The sequence below is a fragment of the Kogia breviceps genome, chromosome 17, assembly GCF_026419965.1.
Source record: "Kogia breviceps isolate mKogBre1 chromosome 17, mKogBre1 haplotype 1, whole genome shotgun sequence".
In the NCBI taxonomy this organism is placed as follows: domain Eukaryota; kingdom Metazoa; phylum Chordata; class Mammalia; order Artiodactyla; family Physeteridae; genus Kogia; species Kogia breviceps.
In genome coordinates this window covers 63354103-63368081 of record NC_081326.1, presented here as the reverse complement: position 1 = coordinate 63368081, position 13979 = coordinate 63354103, and the positions used below count along the sequence as shown (strand labels likewise).

General features: G+C 37.4%; 2 protein-coding genes across 7 annotated transcripts in view; one reads left to right on the top strand and one right to left on the bottom strand.

Moving 5' to 3' along the window:
- TATDN1 (TatD DNase domain containing 1) overlaps positions 1 to 13979 on the top strand; it is a 42146-nt gene that overhangs the window by 23834 nt on the left and 4333 nt on the right. For all 6 annotated transcript variants that reach the window (XM_059043425.2, XM_059043427.2, XM_067017476.1 and 3 more), the window contains 4 exons: positions 5091 to 5176; positions 5262 to 5302; positions 6980 to 7056; positions 13271 to 13341. In XM_059043425.2, coding sequence (XP_058899408.1) covers positions 5091 to 5176; positions 5262 to 5302; positions 6980 to 7056; positions 13271 to 13341 — 275 coding nt within the window. The remainder of the gene's footprint in view (positions 1 to 5090; positions 5177 to 5261; positions 5303 to 6979; positions 7057 to 13270; positions 13342 to 13979) is intronic.
- Positions 9653 to 13979, bottom strand: part of TRMT12 (tRNA methyltransferase 12 homolog) — an 83799-nt gene continuing 79472 nt past the window's right edge. Inside the window, exon 4 of the mRNA XM_067017473.1 lies at positions 9653 to 12155. The gene's annotated coding sequence lies outside the window, so the exon portion shown is untranslated. The remainder of the gene's footprint in view (positions 12156 to 13979) is intronic.

Here is a 13979-nt window from a genome sequence, read left to right as displayed (position 1 = left end):
GGCTATAGTTTCTGTTTGGGATTTTTGAAAAGTGCTTTTTAAAGAGCAAAAAGAGAAGAAAAGCAAGAAGACAAGGAAAAGACCTGATTTAGTTATGGAAAGGTTAGCCTTTAGTCATACCCTGTATTTTCAGTTTCTCTGCCTGGTGCTACTACACTCCTTTCCTTGTTGCAAGTTAGAGTTCTGTTCACTTGAGTGGGAGGCATTTGCTTTGGGCATTTTTCTTGGGGTTAATACTGTGCAGGTCTTTTTTTTTTTTTTTTTTTTTTTTTAATCAGACGTCAGACAAAATTTCAAAATAATCATTTGCAGATTTAGGAAACCTCAGAGATGATGGCAAGGAGTGCCTCAGTCTCTCCACTGGCTTAGAGGAGGGAGTAACACTGGGTTCAGGTGTCCTGCTGGAACGCTTTGGGTCTTCTGGATTTGCCTCAATCCAAGTTACAGGCATTCCTCTGAGATATTGGGGGTTCAGTTCCAGACCATCACAATAAAGCAAGTCACAGGAATGTTTTGGTTTCCCAGCGCATATAGAAGTTATGTTTATGCTATACTGTAGTCTGTTAAGTGTGTAATAGGATTATGTGTGAAAAAACAATGTACAGACTTTAACTAAAAAATACCGTATTGCTAAAAAAGTGCTAACCATCATCTGAGACTTCAGCGAGTCAGTCTTTGTGCTGGTGGAGGGTCTTGCCTCGGTGTTGATGGCTGCTGACTGATCAGGGTGGTGGTGCTGAAGGCTGGGCTGGCTACGGCAGTTTCTGAAAATAAGACAGCAGTGAAGTTTGCTGCATCGATTGACTCTTCGTATCACGAACTGTTTCTCGGTAGCCCGCGACGATGTTTGATAGCATTTTACCCACAGTAGAACTTCTTTCAAAATTGGAGTCAGTCCTCTCAAACCCAGCCACTGCTTCATCAACTAAGTTTATGTCATGTCATTTCAACAGTCTTCACAGTATCTTCACCAGGAGTAGATTCCATTTCAAGAAACCACTTTCTCTGCTCATCAATAACAAGAAACTTCTCATTCGTTAAAGTTTTATCAGGAGATTGCAGCGATTCAGTCCCATCTTCAGGCTCCACTTCTAATTCTAGTTCTCTTGCTGTTTCCATCACATCTGCAGTTACTTTCTCCACTCAAGTCGTAAACCCTTCAAAGTCATCTGTGAGTGTTGAAATCAGCTTCTTCCAAACCACTGTTAATGCTGATATTTTGACCTTTTCCCACGAATCACGAATGTTCTTAATGGCATCTAGAATGGTGAATACTTTCCAGGTTTTCAATTTACTTTGCCCAGATCCATCACCTGTGGCAGCTATAACCTTAAAAAATGTTTTTCTTAAATAATAAGACTAGAAAGTAAACATCACTCCTTGATCCATGGGCTGCAGGATGAATGTTGTGTTAGCAGGCATGACAACATGAATCTCACTGTACGTCCCATCAGAGCTCTTGGATGAATGGGTGCATTGTCAGTGAACAGTAATATTTTGAAAGGAATCTTTTTTTCTGAGCATTAAGTCTCAACAGTATGCTTAAAATATTCAGTAAACCATGTTGTAAACAGATGTTCTGTCATCCAGGCTTTTGTTATTCCATTTACAGAGCACAGACAGAGTAGATTTAGCATAATTCTTCAGGGTTCTAGGATTTTCAGGTTGGTAGATGAGCATAGGCTTCAACTTAAAGCCACCAGTTGCATTAGCCCCTGACAAGAGAGTTCAGCTCGTCCTTTGAAGCCAGGCATTGACTTCTCTCTAGCTATGAAAGTCCTAGATGGTATCTTTTTTCAACTTAAGGCTGTTCCATTTACATTGAAAATCCCATTGTTTGGTGTAGCGACCTTCATTCATTATCTTCACTAGATCTTCTGGATACCTTGCTGCAGCTTCTGCATCAGCACTTGCTGCTTCGCCTTGCACGTTTATGTTATGAAGATGGCTTCTTTCCTTAAACCTCATGAACCAACTTCTGCAGGCTTCAAACTTATCTTCTGCAGCTTCCTCACCTCTCTCAGCCTTCACAGAATCGAAGTTAATTAGGGCCTTGCTCTGGATCAGGCTTTGGCTTAAGGGAATGTTGTGGCTGGTTTGATCTCATATCTAAACTACTAAAACTTTCTCCATAAGGCTGTTTTGCTTTCTTATTATTTGTGTGTTCACAGGAGTAGCGCTTTGAATTTTGTTTAGGAACTTTAACTTTGCATTCACAACTTGGCTGACTGGCTCAAGAGGCCTAGCTTTTGGCCTGTCTTGGCTTTAAACATGCCTTCCTCACTAAGCGTAAACATTTCTAGCTTTTGATTTAAAGTGTGAGACATGAAACGCTTCCTTTAACTTGAATACTTAGAGGCCATTCATTGTAGTGTTATTAGTTGGCTTAATTTCAATGCTGTTGTGTCTCAGGGCATAGAGAGGCCCAAGGAGAGGAAGAGAGACCAGGGAACACGCTGGTAGGTCAGAACAAACAGAATGCTTGTTAAGTTCGCTGTCTGGTATGGGCAAGGTTCAGATACAGTAATGAAAATACAATAATACAATACAAATGCAATAATGAAAAAGTTTGAAGTATTCCAAGAATTGCCAAAACGTGACACAGAGACACAAAGTGAGCGAATGCTGTTGGAAAAATGGCACCGATAGACTTGCTTCATGTAGAGTTGCCACAGATCTTCAATTTGTAAAAACAAACAAACAAACAAAAAACAGTATCTAAGAAGCTCAGTAAAACAAGGTATGCCTGTAATAACAGCTGGTACTCTGAAGTTGAACTTTTGAAGCCCTTGTCCTTAGCTATTGTTGACCCTAAAATGTAAGAAGCAGTAATATTTACAGTCAGAAGCAAATTACAGCTTTGCTAAAATGAGCAAATCTAACTCAAAGAATGATTCTCATTTATGAATTTTTAAAAATCTTAAAAGAAGCAGAGAAGTCTCTTAATAGGTGCCATTGGACTTCCCTGGTGGCACAGTGGTGAAGAATCCACCAGCCATTGCAGGGGACACGGGTTCAAGCCCTGGTCCAGGAAATTCCCACATGCCTCAGAGCAACTAAGCCAGTGTGCCACAACTACTGAGCCCGAGTGCCACAACTACTGAAGCCTGCGCGCCTAGAGCCCTTGTTCTGCCGCAAGAGAAGCCACCGCGGTGAGAAGTCCGTGCACCACAACAAAGAGTAGCCCCCGCTCGCCGCAACTAGAGAAAGTCTGTGTGCAGCAACGAAGACCCAATGCAGCCATAAATAGATAGATAAATAATAATCAATAAATATTTTTTAAAAACCCTGAGTTAAAAAAAAGTAGGTGCCACTTTTTGCCCTTTAGCTTCTGTTGTTATTCCTAGTTACCATAGGGGGTTGTTTTTTCTTTAAAGACCCTAGTCATTTGATGTTAAGTACCAATTATCCTCAATTTGTATTATTGGGAATGATTTTTTACCACATGGTTTTCTTATGATACCTAGCTGGCTTGAGCACGTCGACCTTTCTTTTCTCATATTACATAAAATTCTGTAAGCACGTTGCTTGGGCATCTGTTATTTTCATAAATTGTACTTTTGCCTACTCTGCGATAGGAAGGCTTATTTCCAACCTGATCATCAGATTCTGTAAATCTGTGGCTTGGCTGTATGACTGTGTGTAGCCAGAAGCCAAATACAGAGTAAAGTTTACATGATGACTGGAGAACACTTAATTGCTGACATTTGAATTACTTTAGAGGTTATGGAAATAGTGACCAGTAGTAATTATTAAAATATTGTTTTCCAAGTGTTCATTTATATTTCCTACACTGTTAAGTTTCAGCACCACGCTAACTAAAAATATTTTTGCTTATTTTAGTCCAGCAGAATCTGGAAAAAAAAAATTGGATAATAAAGACATAGACCACCAATTTTAGGATGACTGTTTCTTTGAGAAGTACATTTCTATTTCTAATTTTAAAATGTAGCATTTTCAAGAGTTTTACAAAGGGGGTAGGTACTCTTAGGAAAATAGCTGTCTGGCACTTCAAGGAGACAAGATACAGGAAAACATAGCAAAAGAGATTTAAGTTATACACGGAGAAATTGTTCCCCCAAATTAGGGGCCTAGAAGAGGTAAACCCCTTAAGAAAATAATATGACACCTATTGTCTGTAACTCATGGTTTAGCTTAAACTACATGACCATTAATGAGAACAAGAGGGAACACTGCTGAAATGAAAAGACACACAGAACATGCTGGGACCAGGAAGAGGCTTCTTGAAAGCCTCTTGTGTGTTGTGATCTTGGACAAGGTCTTACACCCCTCTGACACCAGCTCTTGTCCTATCTATCCTAGGGTTATTTTGAGGATTAGATGAGACAATGGTATAAGGCACTTAAAAACCTTTTTATAAAGTACTCTAAAATGTTCAGGACTGCCATTTTATCATGTACTTTTCATTTTTCTGAAAAAGAGTATTTCAGTTTTTGTGCTCATTTGCTTCATAAATTCTTTGTGTTTAGTTTTTAAGGGAACCCTTCTTTTTGCTCAGTGGCAATAACTCCTTGTATAACAGCACATGGAAAACACTGAGTATAAAGCCTGGCTTCTCACTGGAGTGAGTGGGTTCCCACTGGTGGTGGTCAGCCAGCTCTCGGGACAAGGGGCTGGCCATGTCTTTTCAGCCACCAACACATGCTTCGGGGAAGGGATCCCACGGGTGAAAGGAGGGTGTCCACTTCATTTGTTGGGATTTAGTCAGAAAGCTAGTTAAAAGTAATTATTTGGGGGAACAGTCTCCATCACTGTAAACTTAAACCTTACAGCTCTTTACTTCTAGTGATCAATGGTAAACTGCTACCTAATTTACCTGGCAGTTACAATGGAAAAACTAACAAACATTTCTGAAAATAATTTTGTAATCCCAGAAAATGAAGTAACCCTTTCAGGAAGTTTTTATAAAAGCTTTCGGCCAGGTAGGCCTGATGTGTTTTAAATGCCTGAATTCACTATTTCTGTTCTATCATTTCTAGAGAATAAAAGCCCTTTAACTTAAAAAAAAAAAAATCATTTGACAATTTACTTTTCTCATGCTAAAACAAAAATTTTTTTCCATTTTGCAGATATTTTGAAAAACAGTTTGAACTCTCAGAACAAACAAAATTACCAATGTTTCTTCATTGTCGGAACTCACATGCTGAATTTTTGGGTGAGTTAAAGCTAAAATCTCATTTAAAATTTAAGAATTTGCAGAAATCAAGCGATTTGCTAAAAGTTGTTTCTGTTTTACACAGACATAATGAGAAGGAATAGAGATCGGTGTGTAGGTGGAGTGGTAAGTATAGAAACTGCTTTTAATAAATGACGTTGGCCTCTATGAAGCGATTCAGATGCCAGCAGTAAAGTTACTAAGGTTCTGCTCTCTTATTTGAAGGGCATATAAATTTACTGTTGAATCTATAGATCAGATACGGTACAAACATAAACCCCATACTATTTTAGTTACATTTCCTTTTTCAGAGTACAAGAACGAGTACAGAATTCTGTTCACAAGAAAACCCCGTGAACTTAGTCCAGCACATTGTAATAGTCTGCATGATCTTCTTTTTCTCTGCTCCTTCCATCAGCCATTCTTTAATGTTCTTCAATTTAAATTTTGAGCAAACTATAAATGAAATTTAATAACATTTTAAAATATTTTAGCACTCTTTTCAGGTTTGCCTTCCTAATTTCTTGTCAACTGTATTTATTTACTATTACCACTCTGATTAGAGACACATTCTCATTTCTGTAGTTTGCTTCTGCTCAAAACACTTCTCTATGGTCATTTCAGTCATTAGTCTAGAGAAAGGTCCATAAATATTATCTCTCTATCACTTAGCTTGGGTTTCCATAGCAATGATTTTTCTTTTCTTTTTTTTTTTTTTTTTGATCATGGACTCCTTTGAAAATCTGCCTTAGAAAAATGCTCATATGTACAATTTTCACATGTAATTTTAGGAGAGACTCTGGTCTCCAGCAAAAAAGCTGTTACCCACATGTAAGTGGCCTTTCTCAGTTCAGGCCTGTGTTGTTAAAGGGTCAGCTGTAGTTTAAAAAAATTAACAACAACAAATCCAACCTAAATGTTTGACTTTTATCAAAAAAAATTGCCAAATAGAGAATTAATAACTAATTTTCTAAAATGGTTTATGAGGGTCATATTTAAAATTATCTTACATTGATGGGGGCTATGTTTTCTTTCTAGTCAGCTGGAAGTGCTGAGGGGAAGAACAAACTCTTTTGAGCAGCTGTGTGACAGTTATTTTTGAGAAACGCGTTACAGTGTATTCAGACTCTCTGGATGCTATGTTAACGTGACTTCACTTGTTACGTGTGTTTAAAGGAGTCTTGTCACTTATTGTTTTGATTACATAAATACATCTGAAGTGTGAGAAATTTTGCTTTAACTTCTTTATCTTTGAAGGAGAAAAAGTCCATCTCAATCCTTTTTGCTTGCTGAGCTGATATTATTGACTGTATAACAATTGACAGTTTCTTAGTGATGTTCTTACAATCTCTTTATAGAGCTTAAATTTTTCTCTTAAAATTCACTTCTCTTCTAGAAAAAAAAAAAGTATCCTCTAACAGAAAAATTGAACATTGAAAAATATTTTTTAAATAGTCTTGTAACATTTTACCTTTTCCTCATGCTTTTGCCTAGAATGTGGCTCTCTCCTCCAGTCGCCTTTCCTGGAGGTATAGCAGTAGTGCTGGTGCAGAGACCTCAGCATAGCCACAGACAGAAATTCTAGGCAGCCATCTCCTTCTTGCCTCATCACATTGGAGATGATGACAGGTTATAATTGTGAAATTTGATTTGAAAATAAAAATTGTAGGGGCCACATTTGAAACCCCATGTTCAAAAAACCCCTACTGCTTTTATATTTTTGCTTAGAAAGTCCTATTAATGTTATTTAGAATTTTAAAGAAAAGTAATTATTATAATAAAATTATGCCTTCATGTCCTTAGGTGCATTCATTTGACGGTAGCAAGGAAGCAGCAGCTGCTTTGATGGACTTGGGTCTCTACATAGGATTTAATGGTTGGTAGGTCCTTGAGTTGTTTTTTGGTTTTTGTTTTTTTAACTTTTATATTAAGCAGATTCCTTAAATTGTTTTATAGGGAATTACTGATAAAGATTTAAATTTGTTTTTATTAAAATTTGTGTGTTTTGCATTGACCTTGGTCTGTGAATTTTAGTGATAAATGTAAGAAGTTAAACAGTATGTTACTATTACAAATTAAAGCTTGAAAGCTATAAACTGCTATCCTGTGTTCCAGTAATGGAAAACAATTTTCTGTTGAGGTTAGCAGGTAGCTTTCTCTAGCAATGCAGTTTATTCTCGGATCAGTTTATCCCTTTAAAACGTATGTGTTCACAGCATTGCATATACATATACACAAGTGATGTCCACCTATGGGGGAAAGGTCATACTATGACATAATCGTCTTCTATATCTCTGTAGGCCAAGAAGGTGAGGCTCAGAGAAGTTAAGAGACAGGTGTAAAGTTACTCGAAGTGTGAGAACCTGTATACTCTTCCTCACTTGGTGACTTTCCTGCTGTTACACACACTAGACCTCATGTACCCAGTACAGTCTGCTAGCACAGCTGGGTCCCTGGGCTCATTTTCTTCCAAATAATTCGGTGAGCTTCTACCAGTGTCTTTCCTCGGGTTATCAGTGTAGCTCATGAAATAAATTGCAAAAAATAAGACTTCCTTTCCCTCTTCAGTGTTTCATTTCCTTAAAATCACTACTTTTCCAAGTACTTTTTTTTTTTTTAAACTAAACTCTACGTTGGAAAATAGAATCATGAAATTAATTATTTGCTCTAGAGTTCAGACTTATTTAAATGTCCTAGATGCTTCTTTCATATTTTAAATAAATGATTTAATTAATTTATATATTAATATGGAAATAATGCATGCATAAAGAAGTAGTACTAAAAGACTTATAAACGCAGTCTCCCAGCATGCCATCTACCCCAAGTTAATTTTTCCAGAGCCAACCACTTTACTCTTTATCGCCTTGTATCTAAATATTACATATATGATATTAACTCTTAATTCATTCCCTTTGTCTATTTCCATTAAGAAGTTTGAGCACTTTAGTTCTTATATCCAATACTGCCCCCCCACCTGCATTATTTCCTCTATAGCCCTCTCAATGTAGTTACTTGAGAATTTTTGGTTATATGCATATTATGTGTTTTCATTATTATGTCTATGTAAAATATTGTTGACTGCTGAACCATGTGATGTACCACTTTTAAATTTTTCTGGAGTAACTTTCCTCATATTTTTATTTACTTGGCTTTCTTCAAAACTTGAAGGCTTCTTCACACTTGCCAACAGCTCTGTAAAATGCTTTTTTCTATTTTTCCACATGAGGAAACCTGTGTGGATAATCAGATAATTTGTTAGTTCCTGACCCTTCCATCTTTCTGCTACAGTTTGGACTAGTGTCTTTTCTGTGATAGAACTCCTATTTTTAAATCCCATGTGTTCTAGTTTTGATGGAACACATGTTTGCAAATGAATTAATTCTGCTCTTCCTCTTGAAAGTTTGCCTGGATAGTCAATGAAAGGGGGAAAAAACCCATACTTTCACTTGATATTTTTTCTAGCCATAAAATTCTAGATTAGAGATCATTTTCACTGAGGATTTACAATATTCCAGTTCTAGGTTCCAGTCTCTATTCTGTTTTCCAGTACATTACCTGTGACATACCTTTTTCCCTGTGGAATATTTTAGTTATTTATCTCTGGTATTATCAAAATGTGCAAAGGTGTTTTGATGGGTTTTTGTCATCCTCCACTGGCCCCTTCCAGCTAGAGGCTCATCTTTGTCAGTCCTGAGAAGTTTTCTCAATTTTTTTTTTCTATTCTTTCTTTGGACCTCCCAGGCTGATACTCTGATCTCATTTTATTGATTGATTGATTGATTGATTGATTTTTGGCTGCATTGGGTCTTTGTTGCAGTACATGGGCTTTCTCTAGTTGCGGCGAGCGGGGCTGCTCTTCGTTACGGTGCGTGGGTTTTTTATTGCTGTGGCTTCTCTTGTTGCAGAGCACAGGCTCTAGGCGCGCAGGCTTCAGCAGTTGCACCACGCGGGCTCAATAGTTGTGGCTCATGGGCTCTAGAGCGCAGGCTCGGTAGCTGTGGCACACGGGCTTAGTTCCTCCGCGGCATGTGGGATCTTCCTGGACCAGGGCTCTAACATGTGTCTCCTGCACTGGCAGGTGGATTCTTAACCACCGTGCCACCAGGGAAGTCCCTGATCTCTTTTTTTTATTCTACAATTTCTATCTAATTGTTTTCCTCCTCGCAAACAAGTGCTTTAGTTTTCAACCTTTTTTTTTTTTTGGCTGTACCACACGGCTTGCAGGATTTTAGTTCCCCGACTAGGGATCAAACCTGTGCTCCGTGCAGTGGAAGCCTGGAGTCCTAACCACTGGACTGTCAGGGAATTCCTTTTTTTCAACTTTTCAAGGAAACTTACTTAAGCTTTTGTTTTCAGTCTCTGAAAGCTCTCGTTTTTTTCCTGCTGTATTCTTGTTTGGTAGATGCAGCATCTTCCCACCTCTCTAAAGATGTAAGTTATATATATATATATATATATATATATATTTGCCATTTAATGCTTTTATTTCCTCTGAGGTCCTTTTCCTCTTTGTTTTGGTCTCTATCTTCAAATGTCAGGCAGTTCTTTGCTGTATATTTTAAGAGTGAAGGGGGGAAAGCTGCTGGAAGCTCTGTGGGGAGACAGCCCATCAACTGCAGGCCTGCAGATGGCCAACTGACTTTCACCGGGGAATCCTTAATGTCAGCTTGTCAAGATCTTCCTCTGGGTTTGTTCAGTTCCTCCAGAGAGGGGTCCTCTGATCCCTGCTGGGAAAATGGGATGAGAATTCAGAAACATACCTATGTTCTGGAGCAGGATGGTGCTGGAGAGAGGACGTCTCCGTTCAGTAAGCAGTCAGCCTCCATTTCTAGTCCATGCCTCACCCTGCACTTCTCTGCGCTGCTTGTCTTCCAGTCCAGAGACTGTACACACATCTCTCTGTCTCTGCCTCTCTCTCTCGGGCCAGGGTACAGGGCAGTTGTCATTTCTGCGCCAATTTATTGGAAAGTAATCTGAGAATCCCATCTTCTCTTTACCCTGACTTTTCAAACAATCCCCATTTCAGTCCCCTGCCTACCCCAGCCTTTCTAGGTACCTAGTTCTTCCAGTTCTTAGAACTTCCTTGGGAGAATTGGTTTGCTTAACTTCAGTGTCTCTCTCTACAGGCACATAGCACTTAAGTCACTTAGCACGTAAAGGCAGATCATTTACCATTTCTCTGTCTACTTTCTGCTTTATATTTTGCGATGAGGAGTTAGAAATGTCTCCTAGTTTCATCAAAATATGCAGTTTCTTCTTATTTTGGGATGATTTTCAAGAGAAGGGGGTAGAGACCTTTATTTCACCAACTTGAACTGTACGTCTGTCTTAGAGGTTTCTAAGTGATCTTGAGTTTATAAAGACTTGGCTTTAAGCTAATTACCTGGGATTTTTTTTCTCCTACATTAACTCAGAATTAATGGGTCAGTAGTTTATTTAGTCAAAGTCAATATTTCTATTCTTCTTTTGAAATTCAGTTTAGAGTAGTCTTAATTTGAGTTTCTGGGGTATGGTAATTTAATCTGTTTACATTATGATATAGTCTTTGGTTTCTAAAGATTAAATTAGAATTTTCCCCCCCAAGAAAATGGGGAACTTTCAAATTTGACCATAGAATTATGCAGATGCTCTTCCTTAAATGGGAAACATTAAGGATTCTGGCTTTGATTAAAAATATTTCTTCTGATAGTATATAGTTCTGTATTTTGATCAGTTTTTTTTAACTGATGTGTAGTTTATTTAAATATTGTTTCAAGTATACAGCAAAGTGTTTCAGTTATACATCTTTTCCATTATAGTTTATGACAAGATATTGAATACAGTTCCCCATGCTATACAGCAGATCCTTCTCGTTTATCTATTTATATATGGTAGTATACATCTGTTAATCCCACACTCCCAGGTTATCCCTCCCCGCCTCCCTTTCCCCTTTGGTAACCATGTTTGTTTTCTATGTCTGTGTAGATCAGTTTTTACAAGCATTAATATATGTAGGAAAAGAGTCAATCAGACAATTTGTTTTCATGAGATTAAAAATATGCAAATACTCCCAAAATTTGGTGATGTTTTAAATTTAGTATCCATATCAAATATATCAGCATATTTTAGAAAATATTGACCAAGTATTAAGCTGGCTGAAAATAAGAACTTTGTTTTTTCTAGAGAACACTAACAAAGGGCTGGTACTTACGGTAAACTAGACACACATTTCCCTCCTACTCCTCCTAAAACCCTGCTACAATAAAATTATATTCAAAAAGGAAAAGTAAAGAAAAAAAGGCCAAAGTTTTGCTAATGGAGAAATGTTTTGTAGATTTCTGGAAGACAGATGAAATTGGAAGAGAAAACTTAGACTGTATCACTAAAGGGCCTCAGAGGAGATGGGAGCAGGTGTAGCAGACAGAATCCCAGAAAGGCTTTGGGCTTAAAATTGCGACCAAAACAGGGTGATTGAAGGCCTGTATAGAGAAAGATACCAATCCCCTTATCCACTCCCATGCACAGAGTACAGAAGCAGCAAGCATTTATACTCAGGGGGAAAAGTAATTTTTTCTCAAGAAAACTGAACAAACTGGATTATTGAGGACTAAGACTTGGAATGCTTATGTCGATCCCAGGGGAAAGCATTCAGTGGGTGGAACAGGATCAGCCAGGAGTTGATAATTGATGGGACTAGGTAATAAATACATGGAGAATGGGGGGTTCTATGTTATTCTAGTTATGTGTATATTTGAACTCTCCATAATGAAAAGTTATATCAAGTCCTGAAATTAAAAATGCAACATTAAGGACAGTATTAGTCATCACATATATAGCAAACCATCCCAAAACTCATTGACATATTACAGTAAACTTTTTTTTTTTTTAACAGTCATGGGTCTTTGGGTCAGCTGGGGTTTGATTGACAGAGGTGAGCTCAGCCACAGGCTCCATGTTGGGTTCAGATCTTCACCATGTGTTTTCATTCTGGGTGCCTAGGCTGAAGAGGTAACAGTTACTTAGTGCATGCTAATCTCAGAAGATCATGAGAGTGCCATTGCAAATCACGAACGTGCATTCCAAGCCTCTTGGCCATATCATCCCATTGGTCAAAGCAAGTCTTGAGGCCATGGCCAGATTCAGGTTCCTTCTTCCTACTAAGAAATCATGGCAAGGGTGCAGATATATAATTCTGTCAAGTGAGAGAGAATTGGAACCAATAATCCAGTCTATCTCAGGGTGTGAAAATGAAAATTAATTCCCCAGAAAAAAAAGGTATGAAAGAAACAGGGCCTCGGAGACCATTCAGGAGTCCTAAAATTGACTAATAAAAGTCCCAGAGAGAAGAAAGAAAATGAAAGAGGAAAAGTCCTGTTTTTCCATAATGTTTTCCCAGTTAGGGGTGGGGAAGAGTCTAAATTGGAAGATTCCAACTGCCTAAATGGATGAAAAAGTTTTATGCCCGGACACATTATCAAGTTTCAGAATATCAAGAGTAATGGAAGATCTTAAAAGTTTCCAGATTTGGGGGTGGGTTGCGGTAGGGTCTAAACAGGAATAACAGAACTGACATCTGCTAACCAGCTTTCTAGTTTCATACCGTGTTAAATACTTATAGTTCTAACAGCGATTGTGATTTTCATCCTTTGTGAAGATTCTATTTCTGATTAGTGAAACATGAACCTTGAGTATCTGATTCCTTCATACCAGTGAATCCCTGGGTATTTGGCCCATGAAGAAATTGGCCATACCTTCAAATGCAGCCTTATGAGCTCTAAATTATGCAGATTACCCAGAGACGCAAATAAATTCTTTTCAAAGAATTGTTTAACATAGACTGTTACAGAAAGTTATTGGACGATCAACTGATAGGCACAAAAAATTGCACCCCCTAAAGGCAGGATCTGGTTGGAATAGATCTTAATCTGGATTCTGTAAGGATGGGAATGTGCAAATACTTTCTGAAGTATACTTCCATTGTAGCCAACCAAAGTTTTGTTTCAGGATTTTGGGTTAGTTCTGTAATCTGTTTTAAACAAGTTTATAATATGAAAACGTTGCTGTTCATTAATTGCACCTTTTTATTTTATATATGAGTAACTTTTTTTTTTCAAGCTCACTGAAAACTGAGGCTAATTTGGAAGTTCTGAAGTCAATACCTAGTGAAAAATTAATGATTGAGACTGGTAAGTTTGCTTTTAGAACTTAATTTTCATATTAAACCATACCCAAAAAGAGCTAGAGAAAATATATATAATGTATATTATAATTTAAAATAATAATAATAAATTATTTTATTATTTTAAAATAATACTTTAAACAAGTATTATTTTATTAGCATGCTCAACCTCAACAATTATACTTTTCAGGAAGTCTTTGGGAGTTGTAATGGAAAAATATTTATGCAAGCAATTTTTTCAATTTTAGAAGTCTGACTAAGCCTAAGCACTTAAAAATGGAATGTCAAGACTATGTGGTAACTAAGGAGGTTGTTTTATTAAACAAGGAGTCTTAACTAAGCATTTCACCTCAGGGTTTCAAAAACTATTCAGAATTTTTTTTAAACAATGTCTTCTTTGTAATGGCTTAATTGTACAATACTTTTTAAAGTAAAGTGCAAACATTTAAATCAAATTGGATTTAAGAATTTTAGAAATTAATCTGCTGCCTCTCAAAGTAAGACAAAGTTAGAAGCTAAAAATTTTATCTCTACCCTGAACTCAAGGCTCTTATACCCATGGACTTTTTTTTTTTTTTTCTTTTGTGGTATGCGGGCCTCACTGTTGTGGCCTCTCCCTTGCGGAGCACAGGCTCCGGACACGCA